At 38.5% G+C, this 16,994-nt stretch overlaps 2 protein-coding genes across 3 annotated transcripts; both read right to left on the minus strand.

Annotated features, from left to right (window-relative positions):
* Positions 1-1,470: 1,470 nt before the first annotated feature.
* On the minus strand, positions 1,471-9,330 carry kcnn1b (potassium intermediate/small conductance calcium-activated channel, subfamily N, member 1b; the record flags this gene model as incomplete). The annotated part of the gene is made up of 9 exons (XM_083911438.1): positions 1,471-1,758; positions 2,592-2,661; positions 3,622-3,749; positions 4,016-4,126; positions 4,551-4,692; positions 6,227-6,645; positions 7,085-7,180; positions 7,421-7,855; positions 8,203-9,330. The coding sequence occupies 9 exons, from the start codon at positions 9,328-9,330 to the stop codon at positions 1,471-1,473; spliced, it is 2,817 nt and encodes a 938-aa protein (XP_083767564.1).
* Positions 9,331-12,696: 3,366 nt separating this feature from the next.
* Positions 12,697-16,679, minus strand: ccdc124 (coiled-coil domain containing 124). 2 transcript variants are annotated; one of them, XM_083911017.1, is made up of 6 exons: positions 16,573-16,645; positions 16,039-16,069; positions 15,317-15,494; positions 14,404-14,599; positions 13,953-14,058; positions 12,697-13,452 (listed from the first exon to the last, which is right to left on the minus strand). In XM_083911017.1, exons 3-6 carry the CDS (start codon positions 15,473-15,475, stop codon positions 13,248-13,250), a joined length of 666 nt encoding a protein of 221 aa, XP_083767143.1. In that variant the 5' UTR covers positions 15,476-15,494; positions 16,039-16,069; positions 16,573-16,645; the 3' UTR covers positions 12,697-13,247. The 2 variants fall into 2 exon arrangements, with proteins under 2 accessions (XP_083767143.1, XP_083767142.1); XM_083911016.1 differs by lacking the exon at positions 16,039-16,069 and having other exon boundaries at positions 16,573-16,679.
* Positions 16,680-16,994: the final 315 nt, after the last annotated feature.

Below are 16,994 nucleotides of genomic sequence, written 5' to 3' on the forward strand. Positions count from 1 at the left end.
CTACAACAATGTTAAATAAAATACTGTGACTATAAGTTTATAAATATTGCAAAGTAGGCTTGATGCTATATGAATGCAGTGTAGGCCAAAGCCAGTGAAACACAACGGAAGATTTCAGAGCTAAAAATAAATAAAAGGTTTACAATTTAAATATTAATAAACTTTATATATTTATACTTTACAACTTAAAATATACTGATACAAGCCTACATATGAATATGTTACAAGAAGCAGCAAGTTACCATACAGAAATTAGGTCTCATATGAACATAAAACAAACCAAAAAACACATATGTGAATAAAGGAAATGAATTAGTATTCATGTGGCAGTGTAAAACTGCAATCTCAAGCTGAACTCAAGCCTGCAACACTTTTTGTGAGCCATAACACCTCTGAAATCTTAGTTGGCATCAGATCATTATTGCTTTGAAAGTAATAATAAACATTATAAAATCTCTTCACTTTTCTCTAATGGAGGCCCTTATTTACTGTAAAATGCAGAAAACATCAGCCAAATGTGAGAGTGGCAGGTCCATTTTCTGTTTCAGAACTGAGAACACTTGAATAGAATTAGAATTTTCTTTATTTCGAACACTTAAAAAAGTATTAATAAATAAACATTTATTTTAAAGGAAAAACTAAAACAAAAAAGCCCATAATAACGGAAAACAAAAGAGCAATATACATTTGTAACTAAATGTTTGGAAAGGAGTAAGAGTAGTAGCTTTTTTAGTCCTGCCCCTATTCCATACAAATACAAATCTTCAATACATCAATTACATAAACCAACTCTCATCCACTGTATCCATCCTAAGAATAAGCCACTATATTTCTTTTGTTTTGTACATAATTGCATTATTTTAGTGAACAATAGAGTAAAGTTAATTTGGGTATGAAAACAAACAAAATCAGTCTCCAATTCATTGTTTATGGAGTAGCTCCTTATACCTGATGACTTGTTCACGGTCACAAATATTGATTCAACTTTCCTAGGCAATGGAAATTACATGCATTTTGAAAAAGGTTGTACTTCCCCTTTAAATGCTTAGGAATTCAGCTGTATAAGATAAGCTGTTTGAATCACAGATGGTAATGACAATGCCTTCTCCATGAAGCCATAGCTTACAAAGCATCATCTTCCCACTTGGATCTCTGAAGTGAGATAAAAGGAGGCTTTTATAAAAAGATGTTTGTCTATCTGTAGGCGAAAACTCAGTCTCTGGACTAACTGTGAAACTTTGAGCAGAGGAAATAGAGGAATAATGCTCTTCGCGTCCTCTAGAATCCCCTGACTGAGACACTTCCCTTTTCCATCAGAGCTGCTCAGTATGAGACGGTAGCTTCCATGTGTGTTACTGTATGAATGTGTGGCAGAGCGCTTCTTTAAAAAGAAAACAGTGTGCATGTCGAGAAAATCCTTCCCAGCAGGAGAAAAGGTTGCAGACTACGAGGAAAACCACTGCGTGAGTCCTACGGGCTGTATGGTGTCTCTGGCGTGGTGGGTCCTTGACAGAGCTGCCTGGCAGGGACTGAACAGCACTCAGAGCTCAGGGAGGATGACAGGAAGTGGACACGACAGGCCAAGTCGTCCAGGAAATCCTTTTGGAGCTTTGTTATTGCTTGAGAAAGCACAACGGGCAGCGACTGCACGCTGAGAAGGATGGAGTCCAGTTTTTCTTCCAGAGCTACAATCCTCCTGTCCAGCTCCTCGCTTCGATGTTGGAGCTCCAGCACGAGATCATACATCATGTTCTGAGTCTGGAAAGCAACAGGGAGGACAGTTCATACACCTGACTCAATGGCAAAGTTGTTTATACAAACATTCTAAACACAAGAAAAGGAATTTTATCTAAAACCACATATAAGCAGCCAAAGAAAAAGAACATTTTGTAATAAGTCATGATTTGTTGCTTATAAATGCTCTGCATGGTAGAGAAATAAGAGACGGGCCTAGCATGTGTTATGGTAACATACGGTATAAACCCCATTTGAGGGGATTTGATCGGAATATGGTGAATTTATAATTAATTTACGCCAAATGCCACACATTGTCCTCAAACAGACCCCAAAATAGCTTGTCTGTTAATACAATATGGCAAAGATATAAATCAATGGGTGTTTGATCTAAAATTATACAAAATAATATTTTGTGTTTGTGTGTTATTGATAATAGAGGTTAAATGCAATTAGCGACAACTAGCTGACAAGGTGAACTATTTTTTTAATTTCTATGTAACTTAAAGATCCCCTACAGACACTTACGTTTTGAATAATAATATGTGTCTATTGATAGTTGTTTTTTAATGAGAAAAGCTAAATAAACAATTTACAAACTGAAAACATTATCTCTCATTGAAACACACAGAATCTATAAATCGTTTCCTACTTCGACAAAAAGCCCATTCTCATTTATACAACGCACTTGTGTAAATTGGACCATGAATGAATTCAAAATTAGTTGCGTGACGTTCCAGAATCATGATCTTACGTCCACGCGTTCAACTCAGACGTGAGGGGAGCAGAATACAAAAAAACAGCCTTCTATGGTGACAAACTCTGCATACACATACGAGGATACCGCACGTACAAACCTTGGCAAGGTCAGACACTGTATTGGCCTGATCAGTTAATTTCCTTTGCTCCATTTTGACTCTTCTCAGTCTGAAATTGAAAATCAGAACCGAAGTCACTTTTGCTTCGAGTAAAATACACGCAGAGTACAGTTTGCATTGATAACAACTGAAGTCATAACCTTAATAAGTCACACATGACAGCAAACTGTGGGTATCTATCTATGTGATCTTTCTGATGTCTTAAAGCAGTTATGAAACCGTCTCAATTTAAAGGTGAAGTCAGTACTTTTCTATAAAAAATGTTTGCTTTTTTTCGTATTACGTAACTGTCACTATATCTCCGTGACAGCACAAAGAGACAAACGATCTGTGAAAAAGTCACCTATCTCTACCTCCACCTTCTGTTGCTGTCTGCTCCTAATGGCATCTGCTAGATTCCACCACGTCCAGACGTTGTTTACTTTGTTTCACCATTTTCATATTTCAGTTATTAATCTTACACAGACACAAAAAGATCCATTATCAGGTTTCCTACACCTTTCCCAAAGTCAAATTTAAACACTTTTCAAGCATTTCAAGTTGCATTTCAGACTTTTCCAGCACCTACAGCTGTGTCAATTACACATACATAGGTATTTCTAGTACAGACAGTACTGATTATTGCTTTTCATCACATTAAATCAGATGGAATTGCTATAAACAACCAAAATTATATTTCCTGGCAGCTTTCTACAGAAGGGTATTTGGAAGTAGACTTGGCATCACTCAAATTTCAAGCAGTTTCAAGCACTTTATTCAAAATGCAAGCACTTTTCAAGCCATGAAAATGTTAAAATTCAAGTGTTTTCGAGTATTTCCAACACCCATAAGAACCCTTTTTTTTAAAAGTACAAATTAAAAATAATTGTTTCTTTCTTCAAAACAAATTTATGCAGTAACCATATTAAGATCTTTAAAACACAGGGGCCCCAAAGTCTACACAAAATGAAAGTTGTAGTTGCAGTTGCTTTAACTCTGCATTCCCTTGTGATGACATATTTGTACCTACTGGTGGATGGCTTGCAGGAATTTACGCTGATGGTGGCGTACTCTGGCGTGGTCAATCTTCTTGACCAGCTTGGTGTTTTTATAGATGAGCCATGTCTCTCTCAACACATTGGCTGCTGTGTTCTTTATCTAAGGAGGATAACAGAACAGCAGGAGAGGGATATAATGATTTGTTTCCAATAGCATTTACAGAAAGTAACATTTGTATGAAGTGTTTTGTTTTGCCTCCTTATTTCATTTTGCTGGTCGACTGTACGACATAATTTTGCTGATTTGGTTCCACTGTAAAGCTCTTTGAGACATAAAATGACCCAATATGGTAAAACAACCCGACAACATAACTTTGTATTACTGTTCAGAAGTCACTGTTAAAAAGAATGTACAATAAATTCTACCTTTTTGTAGAGCTGAGTATCCATCATGAAGTTATGGACGTGCTTTTCGGCTCTGGTGAGTTCTGACTTCCTGGCAACGACGGCGACCACTAATGCTGTACAGCCTGCTCCCTGAGAAGAAGAGCAGTGGTTAGTGACGCTGTGCCATACTGGGGTAAAGAATATTGCGATCATCTGTATCTCCACCAGTTTTACAGTCGTCTTTAAACTGAAATAATAATCAATTCAAGCTGCAGTTAGAAAAAATCATAAGGGATGAAATAAAAATGAAACTCATAACCCTGCAACTACAATAACCATGTAGAATAGTAAATAGGTGAAAATACAGAAAAGCTATTTGCAGCCTCTGGTCATGTAAAAAAAAATGACATCTTAAGAAAACTATGTTTATTGTGTGTATATTATTTTTTTCCTTTGATTCTTGCCATTTACATTAGTTTTAAACAAGTTATACAAATATATTTAGAAATAATGAGATCAACTACCAAATTACCCTTTACTACAGGTCTGGTTGTACTGTGACTGTAAATCTCACCATTATTCCTGTCAGCAGGCAAACCCCCTTCCCGCAGTAGGTGTGAGGGACCATGTCGCCGTACCCGATGGACAGGAAGGTGATGGAGATCAGCCACATAGCTCCGAGGAAGGTACTGGTAACCTCCTGTGCATCGTGATACCTGAAGAGACATGACACTTGGACTGAGAGCCGCTTTGTCTTTGCTCGGTTATACCAAGTAAAATGCTTTACATGTATGACTGATTTCAGTTTCTCAAAATAATAGCCACCATGGACACAAACCCAAACAAACCTATAATCAATAAGTAATGTGGTTGGTTAGTGGTGGAAGAAGTACTCAGACCTTTTACTTAAAGGTCCCATATTACGCTAATTTTCAAGTTTATACTTGCAGTTTTGGGTTTCTACTAGAAAATGTTTACGTGTTCAAATAACACATCTTTCTTATACTGTCTGTCGAAATATAGCTATAATCTCTAAGACCCGACTGATACAGGATGTTAAAGACCAATACCTATACTGATTTTAGAGGTAAGATTTCACCGATTACTGATATCATAAATCACCCCAAGCATTGTTTTCTGCATTATATGTTCTGTAAAAATGAATTTTCATCTCGGTGCATATTTATATAACACTTGACCTGCTTTATAATCCAAAAGGACATGGAAATCTGACGTTTAACAATATTCCAGCTGATAAAGGTGAGGCTTTTATTCATTTTAATTAATTTATACAGTGCCTATAGAAAGTCATGATACCCTTTTGAAATAGTCACTTTTTTGTTTCACAGCCTGAAATGATAATACATAAAAAATATATATATATTTCCAGCTTGATTCACAAATTTTACTTTATAACATTCAAGTGAATTTTTCTTTTCAAAAGTTCTGAAAATTAATAAAAAATGAAAAACTAGAATAGCAGTATTGGAAAAGTGAAGAGTGCCTTTAGAATAACCATTCTAAACATTCTCAGGTTTAACCAATCACCTTCCAGATCACGCACCAAGTTAATTGGCCTCCACCTGACATAAACTGTGGTGTTTTTACTTCAGATTAAAATCTGCTGTTCCTTGAGGATTCCACACCTAGTAATGGATGGTAACACTTTAACTAGCCCTCTGAGTACCATTTAGAGTATTCTCCAGAAGTTGAAGGCATATGGCTCCACCCAGACCTTGCCTAGATCGGGTCGCCCCTCCAAACTGGATGACCGAGCCAGGAAAAGATTGATCAGGGAAGCTACCAAGAGGCCGATGGTGAAGAACAGGAAGGTGAATGTCCTAGAGTGGCCTAGTCAGAGCCCTGACCTAAATCCTACAGAACATCTGTGGATGGACTTGAAGAGTGCAGTCCATCACCACAGAATTTGACTGAACTTGAACAGTTCAGCAAGGAAAAAAAAGTCACTGGAATGTTGTAATTTTTTTTAATGTGTTATCATTTCAGGCTGTAAAACAAAATAAAAGGACTATTCCAAAAGGGTATCATGACTTTCTATAGGCACTGTATACAGCTGGGTAGCTTGGGAATTTCCTCCTGAAGCAAAATAAAGTCTTATTTGATATCCTATATATAATAATGCCATAATTATCAATACTTGAGTAAATATACTATAGTTTCCACCACTGTTGGTCACTAAAGGAAGATAAAAAGAAGAGTGTGAAAAGTTCAGAAGTTTTAAGCTGATACCTTTCACATACACGCACAGTCCACGCTGCGATGATCCAGCAGGACACACTGAAGACCAGCAGGACCGTGCCGGGGCAGATGGTCATCAGAGTCTTCATGACAAAACGAGTGTCAAAACTGATCTTGTTGAGCGCCCCGATACTGCGGGAGGAAGCGTCTGTGAAGAGCTTGCTGTGGAGCAGCATGACCCGGCCAATCAGGTAGAGGCGCAAGAACATGGGCACAGAGAGGATGATGTCGATGTCAGCATCCGCCACTGATGCTGTGTAGCTGAAGGCCAGTCGAGTAGTCCAGATGAATACATACTGGCCCGGGATTGGATGGATGGCACAGATAAGGAGCTCGAACGCAACAAAGAGAATCCGCTCAAAGGTCATCGCTATCCTCCAATCGTCTGCGCCGTTGTCCACCATGAAGAGCTGTAGAGAGGAAATTTACGGTTGGTGAATTCTGCATATTAAATTACCCTACTGATCTCAAAAGCAGATGAACATTAATGATAAATATATGTTTGGACTGTATATTTTTATTTCAATATTTCATTGATGCAATGGAGATGTTTCTTGATAACAGTAAAAGTTTTCTTTAACTCAGCATTAAGTGGTGAAGTGACTAGTTAAGCGTCGTTTGCCTGTTGTTTTATTTAAATGATTCTTGGCACGTTTGTTATTCCGTCCAACAGATCATCTACTGCATACTGCAAAACAATATTTTGTAAAACCATTTTCTGGTGACTTTTGTGCCAAAGGAAGGTACGCTTTCCCAGTCAGGATGCTAAAAATACCCTGGTATTAAGTTCTGGATAATGATAAGGTTGACCATAGATATTTATTGAGTTCTCTTAATCCATCCACATACCTGGATTTCCCTTGCGTGGTACATCACAATGAGTCCAAGAAGAATAGCAGTAGAGAGGCTGATCAGGCCTTTCAGTACGTATGAATATATGGATTCCTGTAAATGATGGAGACAAAATCACGAACATGGTGTGTGCAGCCCTGACTAAAACAAATAGAGGAAGTGATTTCTTCCCTCAAAATCAAGGAAGTTGTCACTAGCGCTCTTTTTGACATTAAGTTGCTTATATGGGGCTTTCAAAGCTCCAACATTAACATCTAACATTATTCTGCTCCACAGTACACTTTTTTTTGTACATCTGTTATACTTCATAAATAAAGTGAGTCTGAAGAGGACCTTGGTGTAAAATCCCCTAGACAGCTCCGTCTCAATCACCATGACGATGATGCCAAACATCCCACAGACCAACGCGTAGTCGCTCAACTGTTTGCGCTTCCCAAAGAGAGCTTTTCTCTGACCCAGCCGGTAGCTAATGTCCTTGGTCTTCTTCTGTGGTACGCTGCCTTCCTCCCTCAGGTTCACACTGTTGGCTTTACTAGAATCTTCTCTGATGACTTTGGAGAAGGCGTCCTCCAGGATGGCACTGTGGAGAAGCTGAAGAGGCTGTCGACCTGAATTGAGATCTGCAAGACTGGATCTTAAAGTGCCATGGCTGCTCAGCGGTCGCACTGCATCCCCATTGGCTATGTCCCCAGCATCTAAGGTGGAGGAAGGTGGAGGACTGTGCTCAGGGAGGGAGAGTCTTGATCCACCAAGGTGCTCAGAGTTTATCTGAAAAAGAAAGTAAGACAGTCAACACAGGGCATGTAATTAATCAGAAAACACACTGTATGCTGAGAGAAACACAACTGCAAAAATAAGAACATATCTTTTAAATTTACAATCAAGAACGTCCGATGTCTGATTTTGGAAGAAAATCATGTTTATATACTTAAAAACAATGCGATGTTGATGTCTTTCAAGATGTGTTTCAAGGCTTTTTAAAAGATGTACAGGTATTACAATGCCGCCATTTGACAAAGTTGCCTAACATTATCATAAAATGTATTACATTTTCTTTGGAAATTATCTCCTACACCAGGTCAGGAAGCTGTGCATTTTAAACACAATTCACGTACCTGACTGTGTCGCTGTCTAGCTCTCTCTGCCTCTGAATCCTGGTTCTTAAGTGAGCTATACTGGCTGGTGGAGAAGGATTGGACACTTTTGTTAGTGGCTGTAGTAGACGACCTCTGTGCCTGCGGAGTGCTGGTTAAAGGGTTGTAAGGGAGATGACGGCACTTGAGGATGATGGAGGGATCTCCACATGACTTGCAGATCTGATCCCCGCCCATTGAGCAGTGAGAATCTTGCTTTTGACTTTGCTGAACTAACACCGGTTCTTTGCCAAAAAGCTCTCTCCAGTTGAGGTCTGCAGTGACACTTGGCTGAGGGTGCTGGTGAAACTTCTGATTTGTCTCAGCGCACTCGACGGAGTTCAGAGGAATGTTGAATAAAGTTGATTGGCTGCTGTCTTTAAGATTAAAATGATTGCAAGGCTGTTGCTGCAACTTCTGTCGACCTTCTTGGTCACCGCACTGGAGCTTAAAATTATCTTGCGGATGGTTTGTTGCTGGTTTCAAAAGATCTCTTTGGTTTGTCTGCTGCGGTAAAACCTTCCAAGTGTTCCGAGCTTGGATGCTTTGAGAGAAAGGCTGGGCGTGTGTTGAAGATGAAAGGTTTCTCTTGTTTGTAACTCTGGAGAGGCAGTCTTGCTGGACATTGCCCGGTTTTGATTGCAGGTGAAAACTAGAAGCCTCTTGATGTTGGTTTGAATCCGGACAGGAACAACCACATCTGTCATTGTGGCTTGGATGTCCCCCACTGGTCCCTGCTCTCTCTGCTGTGGGTGAATCCTCTCCTACAGTGCTAACCTGGCCACAAAGCAGCAGCCAGTCCTGATCACTCAGCTGTGATAAGGTTAAGTTTTGGGTTTTCATTGGCGACATCTGCGCTGAATCTCTTGGTGGGGTGATTTTGTTAGATCTTTCATGTGGCGAGGACGAAACGCAGCACAGACTCGTCTCCTGCAGGGAAGAAGATGCACCTGAGGTACCGGAGTATCGATCATACACCCCCTCAGGAGTTTTTGGCGGAGGGGATGGACCTCCTGAGGCACAATGCTGGTGGTCCCCATCACGGAAGACTTCACCCGTTGAGTCAAGACGTCGAGTCGCATTGGTGGGTTTAACCAGAATCAACCTCATGGCATCACTGCAGAGCTGAAATTAGATCATACACAGACCTTTTTTTTACACGTGACTGGAAAGAAAGAGGGAAAACGAGAAAGAGGAGGATAACATGCAAGAAAGGTCCTGAAATATATTTGAATGAAGGATGTTATGGTTGAATGATGTGCACAGTATCCATCAATGTTTCATCTCCTTTTTTTGTTGTTGCTATAAACATCCCATAAATGAGAAATGAAAATTAGAAAGATCTTATCTTCACAGGCAACAGAAGAAACACAGGAAACTGTTCTTTTTACTTTATAAAAAAGTAAACTAATCATCTGAAGTGGAAGTTTTATTTTTATTTTTTTTGTTCTGTCTTATGCCTCCCTAACAGCCTTTGAAAAAAGTTAATCAAAAGCAGCAAACAGTCTCTTATATATCTAATAAAACAATCCTATGTTTGCATGTGGAATACTTACTCAAAGGCAAAGATCACCAGTTATAAAAACAAAAATTTGTTTAATCTCAAATTGTGTGTTGAACTGGTTATTAATGTGAAACATTCTGTCAAAAGCAGATGTGACCCCCCTCCTAGGTTGGTATACTGGGCATGCCAAACGCACCAGTTTTACACATTATTTAACTAATTTGAAAGGGGGAAAAAAATCCTAATTTAGAATTATTTCTTAATTATTACATATCTTAGATTATCAAAGTTTTAAGAAATTGATCTAATTTTGTTTAATCTACTATTTACTGATAAAATTGAGCCGTGAAACTAAGACCTCTAGTCAGTGATAATCTTTAGTATAGTACATAGTGCAGTTATCTTTTTATTTTCACAGCAGCCTCCTGATGCGACGTACATGAGGTCTGATATTACATGATCTATACTATTGTATGGCTCACCCTAAAACATGGGTAAATTCTCATCCTACTATTAAAAAACTTTTTAACATTTTAACTGTTCACTTTTACATAAACTTGAGGAAATAAGAGTAAATATGAATGGTGAAAAATAACAGCATAAGAACTGATATAGCTCAACAGGTTTTACAACTTATGTATCATTTTCAAGAGTGCAAATCTAATAAGTCCAAATGTAGGTTGCCTTATTTTTAACATTAGCCCTTCAACTGTCTTCTTAGAGTATATATATATACATATATATATATATATAATATAACAAATCCCCACTACTAGTGGTGATCCTTACCTTCTTCTCCCATTTGTTTTTTTTATCCAAACTTGAAAAAGCAGGTTACTAACATAAAATGCTCCAGGCTTGCAGAACAGAGGTGTTAAGAAAAGAAGAGCAGCCTGAGTGGATGCTGGACAGCGGGTTGCCTCCTCCCAGTAAGAACACTTGATAAAAGAGCTTTGGAGATGCTTTCCTTTGAAAGTAATGATTAGAATTCAACATGAAGAAAGAAAAGGGCAGCAGCAGCTGGCCCAGTAAAGGGTTGCCATGCAAATGGACAGGGAGTGGGAGGGTGCAGCAACAGGTTAGGATGCAGAAAAACAAAAACCTGAAACATCAGACCAGTGTGTTAAGGCGGAACATCACACGTACAAGCTCAAAGAAATCCCTATAAATTGGGAGTGGACTGATTAGTTGCTATGGGCAATAAAAGGAACTGGTCGCTTTCAATGCAAAAACAAAAATAAAAGGTCAGTTGAACTTGTCATTGAAGCTCTGGGGTTCAAAGGCCTTTGCACGGGCTCTTATCTCCCCCGCTGCAAACAGCTTGACTGGACAATAGTGGCTTTTTAAAAAAAATTCGGTTCTGGATGAATCATGTGAGTAAGTGCAAAGTCTCCTCATTTGTGTCCTAACAAATGAAACAACATGAACAACTTTGTAATAGTTCTTTGAAAAGATAGATTAAAGAAATACCACAAAAATACCACTGTAGTTCAAAATCCCGGTTCTGTCAGCAGGAATGTCGTTATCTCAAACAAGTTCTTTCTTTTTGTTGTTGTTGAGGTTTAGATATAAAACATGAAACAGGTCTGATAATTGATTTTCTTGATTACTGGCCCAAACAAAACAATAATAATCACATTTCCCAAGCATTTAAAATGTGTAAATGGTTTCACCTGCTCTTTATATTTCCCCTTTATTTTCAGGGAAGAGCCTTGTTGTGTGGTTGAAATCCATTTCCCAAATTGTTTATTTACCTACAGTATATGTTACTAACATTTAAGAATGCTAAAGCTCAGTTTTTATTTCTGCTTTCTGTCCCTCCACCTGGCATCAGACTAAACTACAAAGCCTTCAGCTTGCTGTCTCAGCAGCTCAGTGTGTGAATGTTGCTGTGCTGGAGAAAACCTTTGTGACCAACAGCAGCAGCAGACACCATTGCAATAAATGAATGCAAAAGTAATTCAAAAGCAATAACTAATACCGTGCCTGTGTCTAATCAAAATACATAGAAATGTTAGGATGCAAAACATAAACAAGACATATTTCAATGATGATCTTGTTGTAAATAAGTGGATTTAAGCTGTTTGTTTTGTTGTCAAGACAACCAAGAAATGTCTTACAGTGTGGGACCCCTTCTTTTAAATAACTGGTTTGTTGCATCCATGCACGCTGCAACATGAGCCCACATTTTAAACAAAACTCTGAGTGTTTGGATCATAACCTGAGTTTTCTGTTGTCAGAGATCACCATCCACTTACAACAACAGGATAATAGGAGTTCTAATAGGAGGCACTGAGGTACTGCTGGCTAAAGGCTAATGAGTCTGCTAGAGGAGATAAGGGAGGCCAAATGCAGCCAGTTTGAAGACTGGAGATGGTTGAGACAAGAAAAAAAAACGTATTTTGTTGACTCCACAGAACCATATTTGTTGTGTAAACATGAAGGCTTTACGCTGAAGTTTTTTTGCACTATTATAAAATTATAGAGCATTTGTAGGCCTGTAAATGTGGCTAAATTAGTTTGCTCTCTGTTGGTAAAAGTAGATATACCATGCTTCTGACCAGATGTGATGTTAATGTCTCACTCTGATGTTGAATGAAGTTTCCCCATTTGACTTTTAATAGAAACTATGTGACAAATTAACAGTTAATCTCCGTAACCACTTGGGCAGGCAGCCATATCTTAGATTAAATGTGAAAGGGTTAGGCATTCCTGTATGCCTCAAACACACAGTGAAGCTATCTAGGTGGAAAACACACTTTGTATATGTATATATTCAGGGTTAATCCACTGGCGAAAGTGGCTTCAGTGTTCAATGCCAACTGTTATTGTTGTTACTGCTATTTAAGCAGAATCAAAATCATTCGTTTGAAGTAATTGGTTAGTGACTTGCCAAAGCAACAAAAAAAGGACAGAAAAAAAGTAATTTGCACCCATATCAATTTTAAAGATAACATTAATCTTGATGGTGAGCATTGTTTCCCCAGGACACAAATTTTATTCAACTCTCTCCTTGAATGAAATGTAAAGTTTGAACTCTGTAACTACATCTTCTTTTTGGGAATAATCAATGCACAACAGCAGCAGTTGGAAAAAAATGCTTGACGTCAGTGACTGGACTTATTTGCCTCCTAAAAACAGAGAAGTCTTGAATTTAAAAGCAACAAGAGATGTTGATGATCGAGTGGTGACCTTTAATAAGTTACTCTCAAAACATCTGGCTTCCCAACCTCCCCAGAAGTGCTAGAAAAAAAAATGTAATTTATTAGAGGCTGAAGTACCACATTAGAGGCCACGTGCACATGATGATTACTTCAGACCTTGATAGGGTAAAATGAGCTTCACCTGGCTAGTGAATGGAAGAACCAAGCTGAGTCATCTGACACTGGAGAAATTGTTTCTCAGCGGGAGGGGGTGAAGCTCTCATCAGCAACACTCATTTTTAAATTATTTTTTTCAATGACAGTCTCCTATGTGCGTAGGCAGACAGTTTTTAAATGGAGTTATGGGGGAGAGAGTACATTCACTTTGTGTTGTAGCTGGAAAAGCGTTGGTTCAGTGGGTTCTCTGGCGACTTCATCCACTCCTTCTTCAGCTGTTGCTTCATCTGTGACAACCTCATGTTGGGGTTCTCCTGTTTTAGGCGAGGCATATTGGCCTCCTCAAAGGCAGCATATGCTGCTTTCATCCTCCGCTCTGGGTGGTGGTCCACCTCCTCGGGCCCAATGCTGGAGACAGGAAGAGTGGATGTAATGGTGGCTTATTAAGATTCACAAGTTATCTGTGTTGTTATATAGGAAAAGCATGTCCATTTATAATCCAACTGAAGCTGCTACATGAACCACAGAAGCTCAACTCTATTTTTATGCAGCTTGTCTAGTTTTTTCTCTCTACAAGCGGCTACATGGCCCTCCAACAGGGAAAAAATACCTCACATTAATAACGTAAAATAATCAAGTACAATCTGTTTAAAAATTATTAAGTATTATTATTCCTCATTGTACCAGAAGCAATGTGAGGCAGCAGAACAACCTTGTGGGTGTTTTTCAGTATCAGTATCAGTTCAGATAGCCTACACTTCCAAACCCTGCATAACCAACTGTGTTATCACATGACAAAACTAGCAGTTTTGGCGCCTACGTTATTCGATTTTGGCTGTTAAGAAACGAAAATTTAAATCGACATTAGAGTAATCACAAAGACATGTCACACACAGTGCAAATGGTACCTGAGCACGGCTATGGCATCTTCTACTGTTCTGGCTTCCACAGTTCCTTCTTCAAGGATAATTCTGTTCACGTTCTCCTCCAGTGGAGTCTCCAGGTGGCTCTTTTCTGTGGGAAGAAATGTTATTTGATGGTAAAGAAATTTTCATTGGTTTGATCCCCAAATCAGTCAATGCTACTGGACAGGGTATATGCAGAAATCCCTAAGTTACATTTTATTACAGTGTGACACCTATTTAAGACCCATTCCATTATATAAGACCTCATCGCCACTAAGAGTTCTAATCTGTTACATCAGCAACACTCTTTAACTTACATTTACTATACACTGATTGGTGGCATATCCCTGTTAGCTAGGTAGCTAAACACCCTAACGTAAAGGGACCTTTATGGTAGCATTATTAAGCAGTCTGTCAACAGCAGTTCTGTCATCATCTTAAACCTGATATTTACCTTTTGGCTTGAGCTGTTCCTCCTGTTCCTTTAGCTCGTTCTGAAGCACCTCCTCGATCTGTGCACGGGTCACTTTTCCTCCAGGTCCAGTCTCCCTCTGGGATTTGCCTTTTATGCTAGAGCTCTCCTCATCCAGAAGCCGTTGGTTTTCTTTTTTCCTCTCCAGAAGCTCGAGCCTCTTCTTCTCCTTGTCGTCCTGCAAAAGCAAATAGCTGTATCATCAGACTTTTGTTTTAAAGCAATTTAGCCATAACCTCTTTTATGATACATGCAATAACTGTTCAATGAGCTTCACTGATGATCCCCTGACATCACTGAGGATAAGTAATTGTGCAATATAATTTTAACAGCTGTCAGTATGGAATAATGAGGTTAAAAAAGAAATGCTAAAATAATTCCCCTGTTGAGTCTCCAACTGTCTGCCGTCATAATTTCACTTCTGAGTGTAATTGATAGAATGTGGAGTTACGTCAAGCTCAAACTGAAGAGAAGTGTCTAAGGCAGTGTTAGCTACAGTAAGTCCAGAACAGATAGCATTGCAAAATAATTCCCCCCTCTGTCCGAAGCAAGCATAAATGCGCTTTATGTTGCTCCAAAGCTGTTGGCAATACTCAAGTTTACTTCTAATATGCCTGTGGATATGCGTGTTTGCAAAGTAAGAGATCAAAAACACAAACAACAAATGTGACTGCCAGCAACCGTATCCTGTGTTAACATTAATTAAATTTGCCTTTCTTAATTTATGTTAATTATTTCAGCTGAAAGTAACCTGACTTTACACACATCATCCAAGAATAAGCAAAATAAGTACAAGCGACAAAATTGAAAACAGCAACTTCTCAAAACCAAAGTGAGCAGAAGCACAACTACGAAATATACCAAATTTGAACATCACACTGAAGAGACAGGTCACCTTTCTCTGCCCTTTTTTGAGAACATGTTTGTCGGTTTCCTGCCACAGAGCATCTTCCTCCTGCTGCTTCTTGCGGGCGTCTGCCTCCGCCTTGGCCTCGGCCTTGCGGGCCTTGGCTGTGGCAGCCTTGGAGTTCTCGCCCTGGAACTTCTTTGGCATCCCAACAGCTGCTCTTCAGCTGAGGAGACAAGCAAAGACAAGAGACCGTTCAGAAAAGTTTGACAGACAAGACATGTCAGGTGGAGGCTACCTGTAAACATACAAAAAGTGTTAACAGATAGAAAGGGATAACTTTAGAGGGAAACTAAATCTGAAACAGCATTACGCTTGGACCAATTTAAAATGTATGTGTATATCCATTTGTGGGGTGGGTTTGTTGAATGGCCGTAATGAAAGAACATGAATAAACAAAGTATGAATATAATGCCATTTAAAATAAGGTACAAAAGATATAGTTTTGAAAATTACAGTAATTAGGACGGAGATTGCAAATATCACATCTGTTAATGGCTCGTTTCTCTTTTTTTTTCTTACAAGCTTGATTGCAATAGTTTTTATTATTATTATTTACATTTTTTTAATAGTGAAGAATGGGGGTAGGATTAATGTGTTAATAACATGTAGTGTATATTTCTTCCACTTTTGTTAATTCATTTTTTAAATTGTTTGTTCGAAATAAAGATAGAGATAAAGAGAGATAAAAGCTGATGGACAACACTCACATAACCAGTTTTTCCCCCTACAAAACGATACCTGAAATAAAAAATAAAAAACATTTGGGACTTTTATTTTGGAGGTTTAACAGCTATATATTAAATCAAACTACCAACCAAACCACCTATGATTGTTTAACATGCTTTATATAACTGCACTTTTGAATTAGATGGGTACCGTCAGGTAACATCGGTGATCTAACGTTTCCTAAATTAACTGAAACTGTAAACAAAGGGACGGAAGCCCATCTTTCGTGCTAGATGGTCGCCATAAGCAAGCATCACTTTGGAAATATGAAGGAAAAAAAAAAACAAAGGAAGTTATCCCAGCCATACTTTAATCCTAAAAATTATACAAACGACTGCAGTTGTGCTTGTCAGTGTAACGTTAGCTGGTTAGCTCACTAAAGCTAGCTGATGCTAGTCTGATAAACAACACTGGTTTGCTGGTCAACGAGCAGTCCATTCCCTATTTTAATTCCGCCGACATTTACCTAAGAGGATGATGATAACAATATACGAAGCATAAACGTGGTTTCATACCAGGGTGAGAGGAAAAGCAGGTCGTAAATAGACGAAAGTTGACTGTTGTTTCGAAGAGGCATCAGCCACCTCCTCTCAGAAACCAGCGCGCACTCTGATGACGTAGCGTATCCTATGGTTACAGATCTCGTTGGAGTCTTTACACTTTAAAAATGTTTCGTAAAAAGATGTAAAACTAAGATTTATGACGAATTCTTAACAATCCGAAATATTTGGCAGATATTAACCTAATTAATTTGATCATTGTATTAGCAAATTACTATATCCATAAAATAATGGGGCTTAACAAACTACCCTTCTTTTATATTTTTTAAGATCCGGATTTGAAATCCTATTTGATCACTATGGGAAACTTCTAACTAAAAAAATATTTTTAAATGTACTCAAATGTAGTTTTTGGTTATTCTTCATTTCTTTTCTTT

This window comes from Echiichthys vipera (assembly GCF_963691815.1).
Source record: "Echiichthys vipera genome assembly, chromosome: 3".
Taxonomy (NCBI): Eukaryota; Metazoa; Chordata; class Actinopteri; order Perciformes; family Trachinidae; genus Echiichthys; species Echiichthys vipera.